The sequence below is a fragment of the Bufo bufo genome, chromosome 6 (genome assembly GCF_905171765.1).
Source record: "Bufo bufo chromosome 6, aBufBuf1.1, whole genome shotgun sequence".
In the NCBI taxonomy this organism is placed as follows: Eukaryota; Metazoa; Chordata; class Amphibia; order Anura; family Bufonidae; genus Bufo; species Bufo bufo.
In genome coordinates, this window is record NC_053394.1 from 148,046,731 (window position 1) to 148,064,466 (window position 17,736).

General features: G+C 48.2%; 1 protein-coding gene across 1 annotated transcript in view; it reads left to right on the top strand.

Moving 5' to 3' along the window:
- Positions 1–15,552: 15,552 nt before the first annotated feature.
- Positions 15,553–17,736, top strand: part of ATP9A (ATPase phospholipid transporting 9A (putative)) — a 122,830-nt gene continuing 120,646 nt past the window's right edge. The window contains exon 1 of the mRNA XM_040434780.1: positions 15,553–15,674. Coding sequence (XP_040290714.1) covers positions 15,607–15,674 — 68 coding nt within the window. The 5' untranslated portion in view covers positions 15,553–15,606. The remainder of the gene's footprint in view (positions 15,675–17,736) is intronic.

Genomic DNA, 17,736 nt, shown 5'->3' on the forward strand with positions numbered 1-17,736 from the left:
GACCCTGCTCCCTCTTCTGCTGTGCTAGTGGCTCTGTGCGACCACCGCCTCTTCCTCCGAACTGCACAGGTCACTCGCATGACCTTGATTCCATGTGGGGTCGAGGACCTCATCGTCCTTCACATCATCTTCTACCCAGTCTTCACCCCTGCCCTCCTTGTCGGCCTGCACACTTTCGAAAGCCACAGCAGTTGGCACCTGTGTTTCCTCATCATCCGAGACGTGCTGCGATGGTCCTCCCATGTACTCATCTTGAAACATAAGTGGTTGGGCATTGGTGCACTCAATCTCTTCCACTTCTGGGGCAGGGCTATGTGGATGGCCCTGGGAAACCATGCCAGCAGAGTCATCAAAAAGCAGAGGAGACTGCTGCATGACTTGGGGCTCAGACTGCTTGGCTGATTTGCAAGGGTCACTAGCTGGACATCGGCTGCAGGTGCTAACTCTGATCTTACAACAGGAGACTGGGTGGGAGACAATGTGAAGGAACTGGAGGCACTGTCAGCAACCCAATCTACTATCACCTGTACTTGTTCTGGCCTCACCATTCGTAGAGCCGCATTAGGCCCGACCAAATAACGCTGAAGGTTCTGTCGCCTACTTGCATCTGAGGAAGGTGTTTCACTTCTGTGTGTAGCTGGCACAGATCGACCACGTCCTCTCCCTCTCTCCCTACAACAGGAGCTCCACCAGCAGCACCACAATCGGGGGCACGTCCCTTATTCGAAGCTCTCCTCATTCTCCGCAAATTTAGTATTTGGCCCAAAATGGGTGTTTTTTTTACTTTTATAACAGAATATGACAGTAGTATCTAACGCTTGTATTTCACACTGACAGATGCAGCAAGGGCTGTAAAATGTTGTCTTTTGCCCAAAAAGGGTGTTTTTTAAAACCCAGAAAATTATTTCAGTATTTCAAGCTTAAATTTCACACTGACTAATGCTGCATAGGCCACAGATGGAGGGCATTGCCAAAAAGGGGTGCTTTTTTAAACACAGAAAATTATTGCAGTCTTTCAAGCTTGTATTTAACAATGACAGATGCAGCAAATGCCACAGATGTAGGGTCTTGCCAAAAATGTGTGATTTATTTTAAACCCAGAATGTAATTGCAGTATTTCAAGCTTCTATTTGACTGTCACAAATGCACATATGCTGTGCTGGTGCACTAAACTTGCATAAAATGGCCGCCGCCGCCCACCTAACTAACAGACGGATAAAAGTTATTTTTCTGTGTCACTGGGCTCAGGGCAGGGTAAAAAGATTGTGCACAGCACCCACACAATAAAATCTAGGTAGATTGCTGAGTTAACAAGCACTTCAGATTAAAGATTCTGTCCTATTCTCTCCCTCACAGCAGCAGCATCCTCTCCCTACACTAATCAGAGCAGAGTGACGTGCAGCACTACGTGACTCCAGCTTATATAGAGGCTGGGTCACATGCTGCACTGGCCAATCACAGCCCTGCCATTAGTAGGCATGGCTGTGATGGCTTCTAAGGGCACACAAGTTAAACGCTTGTTGATTGGCTGCTCTGCAGCCTTTCAAAAAGCGCCATTAAATCACCAAACCCGAACTTTTACTAAAAAGTTCGGATTCGGGTCCGGGGTCCAAAAATCCTAAAGTTCAGTACGAACCCGGACTTTACAGTTCGGGTTCACTCAACCCTAATCCTTAACACTGCAGCGTTTCCCATTAGGGTTGCCATGTGTGTGCCAGCACAAGCACAGCAGAAGGTCTGTACATGGGGAGCTGATTACATTCCAGTAATTACAGAATGATTATAAAGTACAAGCAACTAAACTCCAGTGAGGAAACGATTTCTAGGAAACTACTAGCATTGGCGGTGGGGCCTCAATAAAGAGGGGCGTGGCCAAGGTACATATTAGACAGTCACCTGAACACTTTGGTGTTTTTTTTATAAAGATCTCACCAATTGATGCTTTATAATGTGCAGGCATTTCTGACATTTAGATCACTGGGTGTCCAGCCTAAAGTCGTTCAGCAGGGTCCACCATTGTATCAAAATGGTTTCCACACCCTACAAAAAGTGTTCAAAATGGACTCTGCGCACAGTGAGGGACTTATTTCCACAGCCTTAGGCCTAGTTCACATGAACGTATGGCTTTTATAGTTTTTTGCGGTCCGTTTTTCACTGATCCGTTGTTCCGTTTTTGAGTTCCGTTGTGTTTCCGTTTCTGTTCCGTTTTTCTGTTCCGTTCAAGCTCCATTCACACGTCCGCAAAATGGGTCCGCATCCTTTCTGCAATTTTGCGGAATGGGTGCGGACCCATTCATTCTCTATGGGGACGGAATGGATGCGGACAGCACACAGTGTGTTGTCTGCAGCCGCAATTGCGGAGTGCGGCCCCGATTTTGGGTCCGCAGCTCCGCAAAAAGATAGAGCATGTCCTATTCTTGTCCGCAGCTTGCGGACAGGAATAGGCATTTCTATGGGGGTGCCGGGCTGGTGTGTTGATGACCCGCAATTTGCGGGTCCGCAACACACCACGGACGTGTGAATGCAGCTTTACTGGCCGTTTTTTGCGTTCCGTATACGGTCCGTATGCGGAACCATTCATTTCAATGGTTCCGCAAAAAAACGGAATGTACTCCGTATGCATTCCGTTTCCGTATTTCCGTTCTAACATAGAACATGTCCTATTATTGCTCGCAAATCACGTTCCGTGACTCCATTCAAGTCAATGGGTCCGCAAAAAAAACTGAACACATACGGAAATGCATCCGTATGTCTTCCGTTTCCGTTCCGTTTTTTGCGGAACCATCTATTGAAAATGTTATGCCCAGCCCAATTTTATCTATGTAATTGCATGATTTTCCTATTTTATGACGTAAAGTCATGATTTTATTAAAGACACGGAGGCGAGTATTGCTTTTCTCCTTCTTTACTGAAACCAACAGCAGCAAAGAATTAGCATAAAAAATTAAGGACAACCCCAAACAACCCCTCCCAATAGATAGTCCATAAATAGGTCCTCCTCTGTCATCTCTTCCTCTTTCTTTGATGTGGACCACTTGAATACCGGACTGAACATCTTGTAACCGAAACTTCAAACGGAAACACAACCCGAGAACTGGAACCCAAGCTCAACCGAACCACGGCCAACTGGTCCTAAGAACGTCCTGGCAACCTCACAAGGTATGTAGGTATGTATCGGGAGTCAACCTATGGAAAGAAAAATATGATAATACGAGGATACTCCAAGAATTTCAAGACTTACCAAACATGTGGGAAACAAATACCAGTCATAAATAATATAAATAATATAATATAATAAATAACATAAAGAAAATATCAGGTTATCTCCATAAATAACATATAAGCAAAATAACAGGGAGGGAACAATTAGGGCGGGCAATACTCGCCTCCGTGTCTTTAATAAAATCATGACTTTACGTCATAAAATAGGAAAATCATGCAATTTTATAACAAGACACGGAGGCTTCGTATTGCAAGTTTAAAGCGACGAAATTACCGTAGAAAAAGCATGTGGAGGTGGTCTGAAATAAAATTCCCTAAACGTAGACGCTCTAGACCAGTCGCTAAACGTAAGACATCTTCCAGACGGGCACCCGCAACGGTCATGGAGGTAGCCGAAGCTCCCCTGACCGAGTGAGCCGTGAATACCGACGTATCAACTCCAGCCAGTGCAAAAATCCACTTAACCCAGCGGGAAAGAGTGACACTAGTAACCGGAAGAAAAGGTTTGCGGAAAGAAATGAACAATTGCGGGTTAGAAGGGACACGCAAGGAAGTAGTGCGGTCCAAGTACTCTTTCAAACATTGCACCGGGCACAGGCCTGGGTTATCTGGAAAGGCCGGGTAAGATACCGACCGAATATTAGTTTTTGTGCGGCGAGAAATATTAAACAAGACTCCGCTAGGAATAAAAGAGAGAGCATCGAAATCCAAAGCTCTTACATCAGAGACCCTTTTGCATGAGATCAGACATAGCAGGGTGACCAGTTTCGCCGAGAGTTGCCGTAGAGTCAAAGAAGAGTTGAGGGGCCAACCCGAGAAAAATTGAAGAACCAACGTAACATCCCAAGAACTAGAGAAACGGGGTCTAGGAGGACGAGATAACCGAGAACCCCTTAGGAGACGACACACCAAAGGATGTTGCCCCGCCGGGCAACCTGCAAAACCTTGGTGTCGAGAAGATATGGCTGAACGGAAAAGGTTAATGGACCTATAAGCTTTGCCCTCATCATAAAGCGACGTCAAAAACTCGAGCATGTCAGTCACAGGAGCCGAAGAGGGATCCAGATTCCTCCCCACGCACCAGTCAGACCAACGCTTCCAGGCTGATTGATAAGCGCGTCGGGTGCCAGGGGCCCACGCGTTCTCCAAAAGGGTACGAGCTGATCCCGATAAGCCTGTGACGCCCCAGCGTTCCCTGAGACTCTGCACACGAGTAGGCGAAGAGAGCCGTCCGTCACCAGCGGATGAAGTTGGTCCAGAGGTCCGCGCAGAAGATCTGGAAATGATGGAAGAAGACGGGGGTCCTCCACTAGAAGTTCTAGGAGTTGAGGGAACCATGATTGGGCTTGCCAAAAGGGGACTATCAGCACCAAGTCCGCGAGTTGGCGACGTACTTGAGATAGCACTCTCGGGATGAGCGCAAAAGGGGGAAACGCGTAGGCTAGTTGACCCGACCAATCCTGAAGAAGGGCGTCCACGGCTACCGACAGAGGGTCCGGTCTCCAACTGTAGAAGTGCGGGAGCTGGGCGTTCCAACGTGAAGCAAAAAGATCCATAGAGAGAGGTCCCCAAATCGATGTGATGGATGAGAATACCGCTGGATCTAATTTCCAATCGCTGAAGTCCGATGAGTGACGAGAACTCCAGTCCGCGAAAGTATTGTGTAGCCCTGGGATGTATTACGCGACCACTGTAAAGCCTCTGTCTAGGCAAAAGGACCAGAATTCCTTCGCTAGATGGGTTAGGATTGACGAGTGGGTGCCCCCCATGGCGTTGACATACCGTACGGCCGACACGTTGTCCATTCTGAGCCTGATACACGCTGAAATCCTGTCGCTGGTGAAGCTGCGGATAGCGAAGGAGCCCGCCAACAGTTCCAGAGCGTTTATGTGGAGGTGGGATTCGTTGCCTGACCATGGTCCTCCGGTGGAAACCCCGTTGCAGTATGCACCCCAGCCAAGGAGACTGGCGTCCGACTCCACGATCAGATCCGGTTGAGGTCCCACGATGGCCTTGCCATTCCACGCGTCGAGATTGGAGATCCACCACGTAACTTCGTCCCTCGTCTCGCGATCCAACGTCACCATGTCCGCATAGGATGCACCCGCTTGCAAATGGGCGATCTTTAGTCGTTGCAATGCTCGGTAATAAAGGGGGGCTGGAAAAATCGCCTGGATTGACGAGGATAGAAGGCCGATAATGCGTGCCAGGTGACGCAGGGACATCCGAGGAAGTCTCAGGACGTGACGAAGTTCCTTGCGTATAGATCTGATTTTGGATCCAGGGAGGCATAGGGTCTGTTCGGTGGAGTTGACCACAAAACCCAGGAATTCCATCGATCTCGACGGATGAAGGCAGGACTTCTCGGTGTTGATGACGAATCCAAGACCTGTAATAAGAGACATCGCAGCCTGTAGGTGAGTCAAGAGTTCCGATGGGGATTGAGCCATGAAAAGGATATCGTCTAGGTAAATCACAAGACGGATACCCTGACTGCGAAGGCAAGCCACCACTGGCCTCATCAATTTGGTGAAACACCAGGGGGCCGAGGACAGGCCAAACGGGAGGCACGTGAATTGCCATAGGAGGTCGTGCCAGTAAAACTGGAGGAGCGTTCTGGATTGAGGAGACACCGGAACCGTCAGATAGGCATCTTTCAGGTCCAATTTCACCATCCAGTCCCCTGGCAGTAAAAGGTCTCTGAGCAGATGAATCCCTTCCATTTTGAAATGGCGGTAACATACAAATTTGTTCAGATTCCGCAAGTTTATTACTGGACGGAATTGACCTCCCTTCTTTTCTACCAAAAACATATTGCTGATCACCCCCGGAGATCGAGGAGGTGCTTTCTCTATTGCTCCTTTGTCTGCAAGGGAACGGAGCTCCTGGTCCAAGTAAGACCGGGCTGATCTCGAGAGTATCAGCGGATGAGGGTCTGGGAGAGACAGGTGAGAAACCACAAGATCTATGTGAAACCCCTGGACTGTGGCCAGTACCCAAGGATCGGAGGTAACCCGGTTCCAAGCGGGTAAAAAATGTTGGAGTCTGCCCCCGATGCAAGGGTTGGAAGAAACACACAGGTTTTGAGGACTTACCCAGTGGACGTCTGGATCCAAGGTTGCCTCTGAATCCTCTGGAGCGAAACTGTTGACCCCTGGATGGGAAGAAGGAAGATTGTTGCCTTTGTTCTTGGAACGATGTTCTTTGGTTATAGGAACCTCGAGCGTTTCCACGCGTCTGGAAGTGGACACGGCCGGACAGTCGGCCCCTAAAACTGCCGGCCCTATTAGAGACACGCCCGTGGAATACTCTACGCATAGAGCTCTGAGCTTTATCAAGCGCAGTAAATGCTCCTACAAATTTACCTAAGTCTTTGATAAAACTATCGCCAAAGAGGAGCCCCTGAGCCTCCTCACCCGTTTCCGTTAGGGCCATGTTAGTAAGTTTGGGCTCAATCTTCATGAGCAATGCCTTCCTACGTTCAATGGATAACGAGGAATTAACGTTTCCTATTAAACAAATGGCGCGTTGCGCCCAGCCACTAAGCTCTTCTGGGTCTATGGCCGTACCCTCAATTCTGGCAGTTTCTGCCAATTCAAATATTTTTGTCATGGGTCCTAGACTGTCTAAGAGCTTGTCTTGGCAAGCCCTCAGAGCGGAGTCTAGGCCCTTACGGGGGTTAAAACCCGACTTTGAAAGGAACTGGATCATCTTAGGATCCACATTGGGCGTCTCACCCACCTTATTCGGGATTAAGGGATGGGGGCATTCAGCCTTTAGTTTATTCCGGGTTTCCTTGGAGAGAGGTTTTCTCACCCTATTCTCCAGGTATTGTGCCACATGTGGAATAGGTACCCATTCAGCCGACCTAGGATGGTGAAGGCTGTCTGGATCAAACAGGGGTTCGCCCTGTGGATCAGTAAGGGAACTGGATCCTGGAGGATTAGCATCCGGAACCATACTAGAAGGGGGATGAAGTGGGGGTGAAAACCCTTCTAACTCGTCAGCCACCCGGACCCCTTCAAGGTCTACATCAGAGGCATACTGATCCTCACTAAAAACCTCCTCATCAGACTCAATTTCAAAGTCAGAGCTGAGTTCGGGACGGGCCCGAGCAGACTTCCAGGGGCGCGCTTTTTCCGCCTGGCGCGGGCAGGCTCTCTTGCGTGACCTATGCACGCCGTCTTTTGATGGAGCTAAGCCATCGTTACAGTCAATTCTGGAGGTAGCTGGGGTAATATCAACAGATGGGGTGGTGACAGGGTTTTGCGCCTTAAGTGCCTGGGAAAAAGATTGCGATATCATGGAAGACACATTGCCCATGGCGTTAGCTATTGCTGCAGAGATAGACTGCTGTAAATCTACCACATGTGGTTCAGCATGGCTGATATTGGAAACTGCAGGGCAGATGTAGTGGAGGGATCCCCAAGGGCAGAGGGCAGATCGGTAGGTAGGGACATGATAAAGGAGTTAGTCACTCCTGAGAGAATCAGATAACAAGAGAACAACACCTAACTATGAGCAGGGCAGGCAGGAGCGGACGACGACCGTGTCCAACGCAGAGTTAAGATGGAGCCGACGGAGCTAGGGGGCGGAGCTACTCCGATACGCCCCCTTACACCCAGGATGAAGAAAGGTGCAGTAAAATGGCTGCCGAGATGACCAATCTCGGCGCCGTAGGTGTAGCAGGGTGGAGGAAGATGGCGCCCGAGAATCTCGTATGACGCATGCGCCCCGCCCTCTTCCGCAACTGCCCCCGAAGTCCCGCGAGATGCGAGACTTCGGGCGGCAAGAAGCGCGAACGGCTAGCCGAAGTGTGGAAACGGCGCCTGAAGTAAGTGGAGAGAGGGGGGGAGGGGAAAGGGAGACCGACCGGAGGTGTTCGCTTGCGGTACAATGAAATAATGCGATGCGGCACAATGAAATTAATCAAACCTGGGTGGAAAAAAGGGTCACAAACAGAACTAAGACAGGTAAAGGATGATGTAAAAAATAAACCTAGGTACAAAGGTAAAAGATGATCGAATAAACCTGGAAGGTGCTTCCACCTATATACCTAAGGATAATAAGGACAATAAAATCCTCAATAATATCGGTTAGGAAATAAATATACAGTGATAAACGAGAGGTACTTATCTGCTGTGGGCAGCAGCAAAGAAAGAGGAAGAGATGACAGAGGAGGACCTATTTATGGACTATCTATTGGGAGGGGTTGTTTGGGGTTGTCCTTAATTTTTTATGCTAATTCTTTGCTGCTGTTGGTTTCAGTAAAGAAGGAGAAAAGCAATACGAAGCCTCCGTGTCTTGTTATAAAATTACTGTATACTGGATCCGTGAAAAATGGACCGCAAAACACTGAAAAAGCCATACGGTCGTGTGCAATAGGCCTTAGGCCTCATGCACACGACCGTGCCGTTTTTTGCGGTCCGCAAACCACTGATCCGCAAAAAACGGAAGCCGCTCGTGTGCCTTCCGCAATTTGCGGAACGGGGCGGCCCATTGTAGAAATGCCTATTCTTGCCCGCAAAACGGACAAGAATAGGACATGCTATATTTTTTTTGCGGGGCCACGGAACAGTGCAACGGATGCGGACAGCACACGGAGTGCTGTCCGCATCTTTTGCGGCCCCATTGAAGTGAAATGGTCCGCACCCCAGCCGCAAAAAATGCGGCTCGGATGCGGACCACAAAAACGGTCGTGTGCATGAGGTCTTACATAAGTCATGCCTATCCAATGAAGGCTTTCTTTCACATTTGACGCTACTGTCCTGTCAGGTGAATTAGTGATGCTTCAGGCCGCTGTCAAGGCTCATTTAGACGAGTCGATAAGAGTTGTTACGATTTGAACGCTAGCGACTCATGGTGAACAATAATCGTGTAATGTGAATGTACGTAGCGAATAAGTAAATCATCCTTTGTCGTTAATGAATTGTGGTAATGTAAATGTGCATCGTGTGACCTTTTGCCGATAAACACGACTAGACCTGTGTGATCACAGTCAATGATCATCGTTAAGAGTCCATTCATCTGACCATTTAGAAGGGGCAAGGAAAATATTATATAGATGGTATAGAACCCCTCTTTACTTAAACAGGATTTTGGAGATGTGGCCAAGCTCCTGGTTCATATATACATTTGTGGTGGGACTGCCCTACAGTTAGATGTTTATGGGATTCAATATTTAAGTTCATCTCATCTTTAGCTTGCTACCCTATTAGACCTTCATCTCAGATGGCTCTTTTGTCTGTTGGACTTATAGACCTTCCCTGCCCCTTTAGGTCTATAGCCAGCCACTTAATATTTGCCACCCGGCTAAAAATCGCTGCTTGCTGGAAATCTGGGAACCTCCCTAATATTAACAGAATTTTTAGAACTCTGGATAACAGCTGCTTATATGAAGGTTTATGGGCATCTTCTAGGAATTCGAAATCCTCCTTCCTAAAGAACTGGGATGTGTGGCTAAATCATAGTAGTTGTAAACTACCTCCTAACGCAGCCATTAGATTATAAGTTTCTTCTCATTGATATATATCTGTGCACATAAGTACTTACCTCATTATATTTGTACCTGATAAGCTTTATTCCTTTTAACGTTATAATATTCCTTGTCATATGCTGTGTAATAACTTCTAGCTTTAGAAGCTTCATACTTGCCTTAATTTTCCTTGTTTCAAACATGTACATGTGATTGTCATTCATTCATTCTGTAACCTATTTTTTTAATGAAAACTATTTCAATAAAAATTATTGTTAAAAAAAAAAAAAAGAGTCCATTCACACGTCCGTAGTGTATTGTGGATCCGCAATATACCCGGCCGGCACCCCCATAGAACTGCCTATTCTTGTCCGCAATTGCGCGTGTTCTAGATTTTTGCGGAGCCGAGGCCCAGAAGTTCGGGGCCGCGCTCCGGATATGCGGATGCAGAGAGTACATAGTGCGGACCCATTAATTCCGGCCCCATAGAGAATTAATGGGTCCGCACCTGTTCCCGATATTGCGGAACGGATGCGGACCCTTTTGCGGACGTGTGAATGGACCCTTAAAGGGGTTGTCCGGGTTCAGGGCTGAACCTGGACATATCCCCATTTTCACCCAGGCATGCTCCAATGCTCTCCTTTGCCCTGCGCTGAATCATGCAAGTAAAAAGGCATTTTCTGGAGTTCCGGTGACGAACCGGGCTCTACTTAGGGCTGCCAGGTGGAGGCCCTGTAAAACGGCTAGGGCAGCGCTAAAGCCCGCCCCTCAGAGCCGGTGACATCACTGAACACACTGCCTCCGCCCAGCAGTGTTATGGTAAACAAAAGAGTCCCTTCTCTGCACGAGCTGCCTGGGTGAAAATATTGGTATGGCCGGGTTCAGCTCTGAACCTGGACAACCCCTTTAGGCTACTTTCACACTTGCGGCAGGACGGATCTGACATGCTGTTCACCATGTCGGATCCGTCCTGCGGCTATTTCGCCGGACCACCGCTCCGTCCCCATTGACTATAATGGGGACGGGGGCGGCGCTCCGGCGCAGCACGGCGGTGCATGGCGAAAGCCGCCGGACTAAAAAGCCTGACATGCAGTAATTTTAGTCCGGCGGCCTTTCGCCGTGCACCGCCGTGCTGCGACGGAGCTCCGCCCCCGTCCCCATTATAGTCAATGGGGACAGAGCGGTGGTCCGGCGGCACGGCGAAATAGCCGCAGGACGGATCCGACATGGTGAACAGCATGTCGGATCCATCCTGCCGCAAGTGTGAAAGTACCCTTAAGCAAGTATACAATGAAATATGTAGACAATACTCCCTGCATGTAAATGCTTGTCGTTATCATTGGTGTTGTGTCGGTAGGTCCCTTGTGTGGTCACGCGCCTGACAATTATCTACTCGTGGAAATGAGCCATTACTTTGCCTTCTCCAGGTTTGACCCCAAATAGTCTAATGGAGCCACACACATGCCCAGCCGCTGACAAACCTGCCCCCTTGGCAAAATTGTGCTAAAATGGTGGCTCCTCAGTTTAGTCTCAATCTCCCTCAGATTTTAGTGGACACAAAAAGGGCCATGTCAGGCGGCGTGGCATCGACTCGTTGGTTTTACCCACATCTGTTATAGACTTAGGCCTCATGCACTCGACCGTGCCGTTTTTTGTGGTCCGCAAATTGCGGATCCGCAAAAAACAGATGCCGCCCGTGTGCCTTCCGCAATTTACGGAACGGAACAGGAGGCCCATTATAGAAATGCCTATTCTTGTCCGCAAAACGGACAAGAATAGGACATGCCTCATAATTTTTGCGGGGCCACGGAACTGAGCAACGGATGCGGACAGCACACATAGTGCTGTCCGCATCTTTTGCTGACCCATTGAAATGAATGATTCTGTATACGGACCGTATACGGAATCAAAATATGGCCCATATACAGTACAGACCAAAAGTTTGGACACACCTTCTCATTCAAAGAGTTTTCTTTATTTTCATGACTATGAAGGCATCAAAACTATGAATTAACACATGTGGAATTATATACATAACAAACAAGTGTGAAACAACTGAAAATATGTCATATTCTAGGTTTTTCAAAGTAGCCACCTTTTGCTTCGATTACTGCTTTGCACACTCTTGGCATTCTCTTGATGAGCTTCAAGAGGTAGTCCCCTGAAATGGTCTTCCAACAGTCTTGAAGGAGTTCCCAGAGATGCTTAGCACTTTTTGGCCCTTTTGCCTTCACTCTGTGGTCCAGCTCACCCCAAACCATCTTGATTGGGTTCAGGTCCGGTAACTGTGGAGGCCAGGTCATCTGGCGCAGCACCCCATCACTCTCCTTCATGGTCAAATAGCCCTTACTTTCAAAGTTTTCCCAATTTTTCGGCTGACTGACTGACCTTCATTTCTTAAAGTAATGATGGCCACTCGTTTTTCTTTACTTAGCTGCTATTTTCTTGCCATAATACAAATTCTAACAGTCTATTCAGTAGGACTATCAGCTGTGTATCCACCTGACTTCTCCTCAATGCCACTGATGGTCCCAACCCCATTTATAAGGCAAGAAATCCTACTTATTAAACCTGACAGGGCACACCTGTGAAGTGAAAACCATTTCAGGGGACTACCTCTTGAAGCTCATCAAGAGAATGCCAAGAGTGTGCAAAGCAGTAATCAAAGCAAAAGGTGGCTACTTTGAAGAACCTAGAATATTACATATTTTCAGTTGTTTCACACTTGTTTGTTATGTATATAATTCCACATGTGTTAATTCATAGTTTTGATGCCTTCAGTGTGAATCTACAATTTTCATAGTCATGAAAATAAAGAAAACTCTTTGAATGAGAAGGTGTGTCCAAACTTTTGGTCTGTACTGTATATGGAACGCAAAAAACGTTCGTGTGCATGAGCCCTTCTTACAGTTCTGTGCATGACCTCTGCCAATCAGCTGTTTGAGAAAGCAACAGTGCTCGCAGTTTTCCCTAGGCCAGTGACGACATGTTTTTTAGTCACATGACTTAGGCGCAGCTCAAACCGTGCGATACCAAGCACAGCCCCTATATAATGTATGGTGCAGTTCTTGGTAAGCTGTGAGAAGGCCGTGGCACTCACAGGAGTGCAGGTGCCTTCTCAAACAGCTGATCGGGGGGGTTTCGGACCCCCACCAATCAGATATTGATGACCTATCCTAAGGATTTTAAAGGGGTTGTCTGGGTTCAGAGCTGAACCCAGACATACCCATATTTTCACCCAGGCAGCCTCGCTGACAAGAGCATCGGAGCATTTCATGCTCTGATGCTCTCCTTTGCCCTGCGCTGAATCGCGCAGGGCAAAGGCATTTTAAGGAGATCCGGTAACGTACCGGGCTATCCTTTGGGCTGCCAGGCAGAGGCTTTCGCCCAGCAGTGAACCCGGTGACCTCACCGGCACTGGTGGGCGGGCTTTAGCGCTGCCCTAGCCTGTAAAACGGCTAGGGCAGCGCTAAAGCCCACCCATCAGAGCCGGTGACATCACCGAACACACTGCTGGGCGGAAGCCTCTGTCCGGCAGTGTGTTATTGTAAATAGAAGAGCAATTGCCCTGCGCTATCCAGCGCAGGGCAAGGGAGCGCATCAGAGCATGACATGCTCCAATGCTAACATCAAGGGGGCTGTCTGGGTGAAAATACGGGTATGGCCGGGCTCAGATCTGAACCCGGACAACCCCTTTAATGAACCCGGACCCCGGACCCGGACAACCATCAGTAATGATGACAGCCAATATTACATGTTTTTCCAGAAGCTAAATTACTATAGTATTGCTATAAAGGTCAGTAATTTTGTATGTGGTTTATCTAGTGGCATAACTACAATTGACTGGGCCTTACAGCAAATTTTTGAAGCCCCTTTCACTTGAATGGGTCTGCAATCCGGAAGGTCCGTTGCGGAACGGAGGCGTGGAACCTCCGCACCGCAAAAAAATATAACTTCAATTTTTTTGTGGTGCGGACAGATCACATACCCATTCAAGTTGAATGGGTCTGCATCCATCTGCAGAAACCACGCGAATGTTGCTAGTATATTGGGGACAGCAAATTGCAGTCCCCAATGCATGGAACGGCCGGACAACGGTCGTCTGCATAAGCCCTTACATGGGCGCAAAGTAGGACATGCTTCCGCTGTTTTTCTGCGGATGCGCGGAACGTAAAATTTCATAGAAATTTGAACAGACCATAGATTTCTTATGGGTCAGTATGCTGTCCGCTAAAAATGCTGACAGCACACGTCACACGAAAATGTGAACGAGGCCTAATGCCTTATTCAGGCTTCTTTCACATGAGCGTGACGTATTGGCTCTGAATGCATTCAGGGTGCGTTCAGTGAAACTCGCACCATTTTGCAAGCAAGTTCAGTCAGTTTTGTCTGCGATTGCATTCAGTTGTTACATTTTTTCCGCATGAGTGCAATGCGTTTTGATACGTTTTTCACACGCGTGATAAAAAACTGAAGGTTTACAAACAACATCTCCTAGCAACCATCAGTGACTTGCTTGCGGATGCAATGCGCCTCATTCACTTCTAAGGGGCCAGGGCTGCGTGAAAAACGCAGAATATAGAACATGCTGCGTTTTTCACGCAACGCAGAACTGATGTACAGAGACCTATTGAAATGAATGGGTCAGGATTCAGTCCAGGTGCTATGCGTTCACGTCACACATTGCACCGGCGCGGAAAACTCGCCCGTGTGAAAGGGGCCTCACAGTTAGTGATTTCCATCCCTTATCCTTGTGTAGGTTTCACGCCTGGTTCTGGCTCACAATAACTGATGGAAATAACTGATCAAAACAGTGACATGTGAATGAAGCATAAATCTATGGTAAAAACCACCAGTGATGGCCAGTTCACAGTGTTCGCCAGCGAACACATGCGGGCTGCCATCTTGACTCACAAGTCCGGTGATGCACAGGTAAGCCCTTGCCTGTGTCGGGAGCCGGTCTGAAACAAATGCGGTCACCGGGAGCACCGAGAACAGCCTGATGAAGGCCCCCGGCGGCTGTTCTCGGAACTGCCTGCTCCTGGTGACCGCATTTGATTTCAGACCGGCTCGCGGCACAGGCACTGGTAAGGGCTTACCTGTGCATCGCCGGACTTGTGAGTCAAGATGGCAGCCCACATGTGTTTGCTGGTGAACACTGCGACCTGGTCATCACTGAAAACCACTCTACATAAGGTGCGGAATCGCATAAACAATTGATATGCTGCGGATTTGAAAATCCACATGGCAGATCAATTTCCACACAGAAAAAAATACACAAAGTGTACATGAGATTTGTCATATCTCATTCACATGGCTGGTACTGTAATACGCTGTGTTTATTCCTCACAAAAATTGGTGTGGGAAAAACGCACGTAATGTGCATGTGGTCTAATCTCTGAGCAGTTTGTAGCGGCGTCTGCATTGAAACCGCGCCAAGAAGGGACATGTCTCTTCTCGGTATCATCGTGAAAATAATCCGCAGCTACGTGGAATCCCACTGTCAACAACGGGAGGCGGTTTGCTCACGAAGCCCATGCGGTTTTTGGTGCGGAATTAAGCCAAACGCCCAATCATTTGTGTGCAGCCAAATATTTTTTGCATCCGTCTTGTTATCTGACATTTCCTATACATCATGAAGGGAGGATCTTTACGTCTATGGCTAGCTCTACCATTGTAGGACAATTAGCCAGTCACCAAGGGGTTAAGGAAGGTGCAGCCATTGTATTGTCTGTGAATGCAGGAGACAGAATGAGCTGGACAGTCCCCCCCAGCAGACCAGCCCCATTGTTACTGGTCAGACTGGAAGGAGAGAGCAGGAAACTGAGGGAGAGAGCAGAATGCAGGCTCCACCTTCCTCCAGCAGCTCCTACATTCCCAGCAACACCCACAGCCTTACAGCAGCCAAGATGACGGATAATATTCCCCTTCAACCTGTCAGGCAGAAAAAGAGAATGGACGGCAAGCACAAGAGAGGGTAAGCAGGCCTGTGCACCCCAATAATACAGCCAGGTGTCCTCCCCCCTCTGTACAGTAGACCTGGCCGGTCTGCAGGTGTGGTGCCTATGGCCCCAGTGAAGGGCCACACACTGACAGGAGGGTCCCAGGCAAGGCAAGCTGACATTGTGTCTATGTGTTATGTGCTATTTCTTTTTTCCTTTTTGCTGGCGGTGACTGTGGAGGCTTTTGTTCTCCTGTTTACCCTCTGCTTGTGTCAGAGGAAACACCTTGTGTCTGTGCTGCTCCTACACTATGTACCGTCCTTTGCGTATACGTAAACTCTTATCTACTATACTATATGTAGGTGTATACGTGTGTGTGTGTATATATATATATATATATATCTCTATCTCTATACATAGTATAATTATCGGTTTCTAGGTAGTGATTAACCTGTCCAACGAAAGGTGTTCTGTGTCATAATCAAATATGTGACTAATTTGGATATATGCTATTATTAAAATCATTACACGCTATCTGGCGTGGTGATGTCAGCACTTGGGGGCCACATCATTTCTGACGCAGTCTACGCAGGTGGAAGTAGCTGTCATGAGCCATCTCGTTGGCAGCGATGGCTTGGTCTAGTTAAAGGGGTATTCCGATCGTGAGAAGTTATCTAGGCAGGGGATAACTATTAGATCATTGAAGGTCCTACTGCTGGGACCCCTCACCTATCATCAGAACGGGGACCCTGTACTCCTTGGTTCCCCCCCCCCCCCCCTGAAATGAAAGGAAAGGCAAGGCAGGTTGGGCATGCACACTGCCCCTCCATTCATCTCTGGAGGGATTCTGGAGATAGCTGAGCTCTGTACTCGTCTGTCTTGATGAAGGGAGTGGCAGTGTGCATGCCTGGGGGTCCTGAGGGGTTTGGATTCCCCATTCTTGTGACTGGTGAAGGTACCAGTGTTAGGATACCTAAAAATGTAATAGTTATTCCCTATCCTGTGCATAGGGGATAACTTCTCACAACCAGAATACCCCTTTAATTCAAGCCAAAACTGCATTTAAAGGGGTTTTCCGAGAGTTATTCACTGATGATCTATTCTCTGGATAGGTTATCAGAATCTGATCAGTGGGGGTCCGATATCTGGGACCCCCTCCGATCAGCTGTTTGAGAAGGCATCAGCGCTCGCCGTAGCTCTGTGGCCTTCTCATTGCTCACCAAGCACAGTACGGTACATAGTATGGCAGCTGTGCTTGGTATCGAAGCTCAGCACCATTCACTTCAATGAGGCTGAGCTTCGCCTAAGCCATGTGACCGATAAACGTGACGTCACCTGGCCTAGGGAAAGCTGGAGAAGGCCATGGGGCTACTGGGAGCACCGCTGCCTTCTCAAACAGCTGATCGCCGGGGGTCCCAGTTGTTGGACCCCACTGATCAGGCACTGAGGATAGGTTATCCAGAGGATAGGTCATCAGTAAAAAAAAAAACTCTCTAAAAACCCTTTAATAGAGGTAGGTGACACATTGTGAAGCTTGAATATCTAACCTGGGTGGCCGGTGGAGTTATGGAAACCGTATAGCACGGCCTTCTGTTTTCATAACTCCCTCCACCGTGGTTTCTGGATAAGCTTGCATTTACATTGCCGTGTGCAGTCTGTGAAATAAGATCCATGTGACGGCACATTTCCCAGACTGACCGCGGCTCTATGATGCAGTGAGTTATGCTACGTTCATAGTAGTGTTGTGAATCGGTAGCCTGATCCAAAGGGCTGTTTTGGCATAAATGCTGGCTGTCGGCCAGACAAAAAAAACTGTACTTGTTTGGCCTAAACCCAGTATTTGTGGCGGAGAAGTGGGCAGATCACCGCTAAATACGATTATAGTCGGTGAGCTCCGGTAGACTGATCCTGACCTGGAATTCAAACGTACCTGTGAACGAGGCCTTACAGTCCCGACACAGGTCTACGGTCCCGTACTCACAGCATCATTTGAGCACAGGACAGTAGACCCACCATGGTTGAGCTGGAACTCCCAGCATCTTAGATGGTGCCGTGATTTAATGAGTCAGTCCATGACAGCAGGGGCAGAGCTAAAGG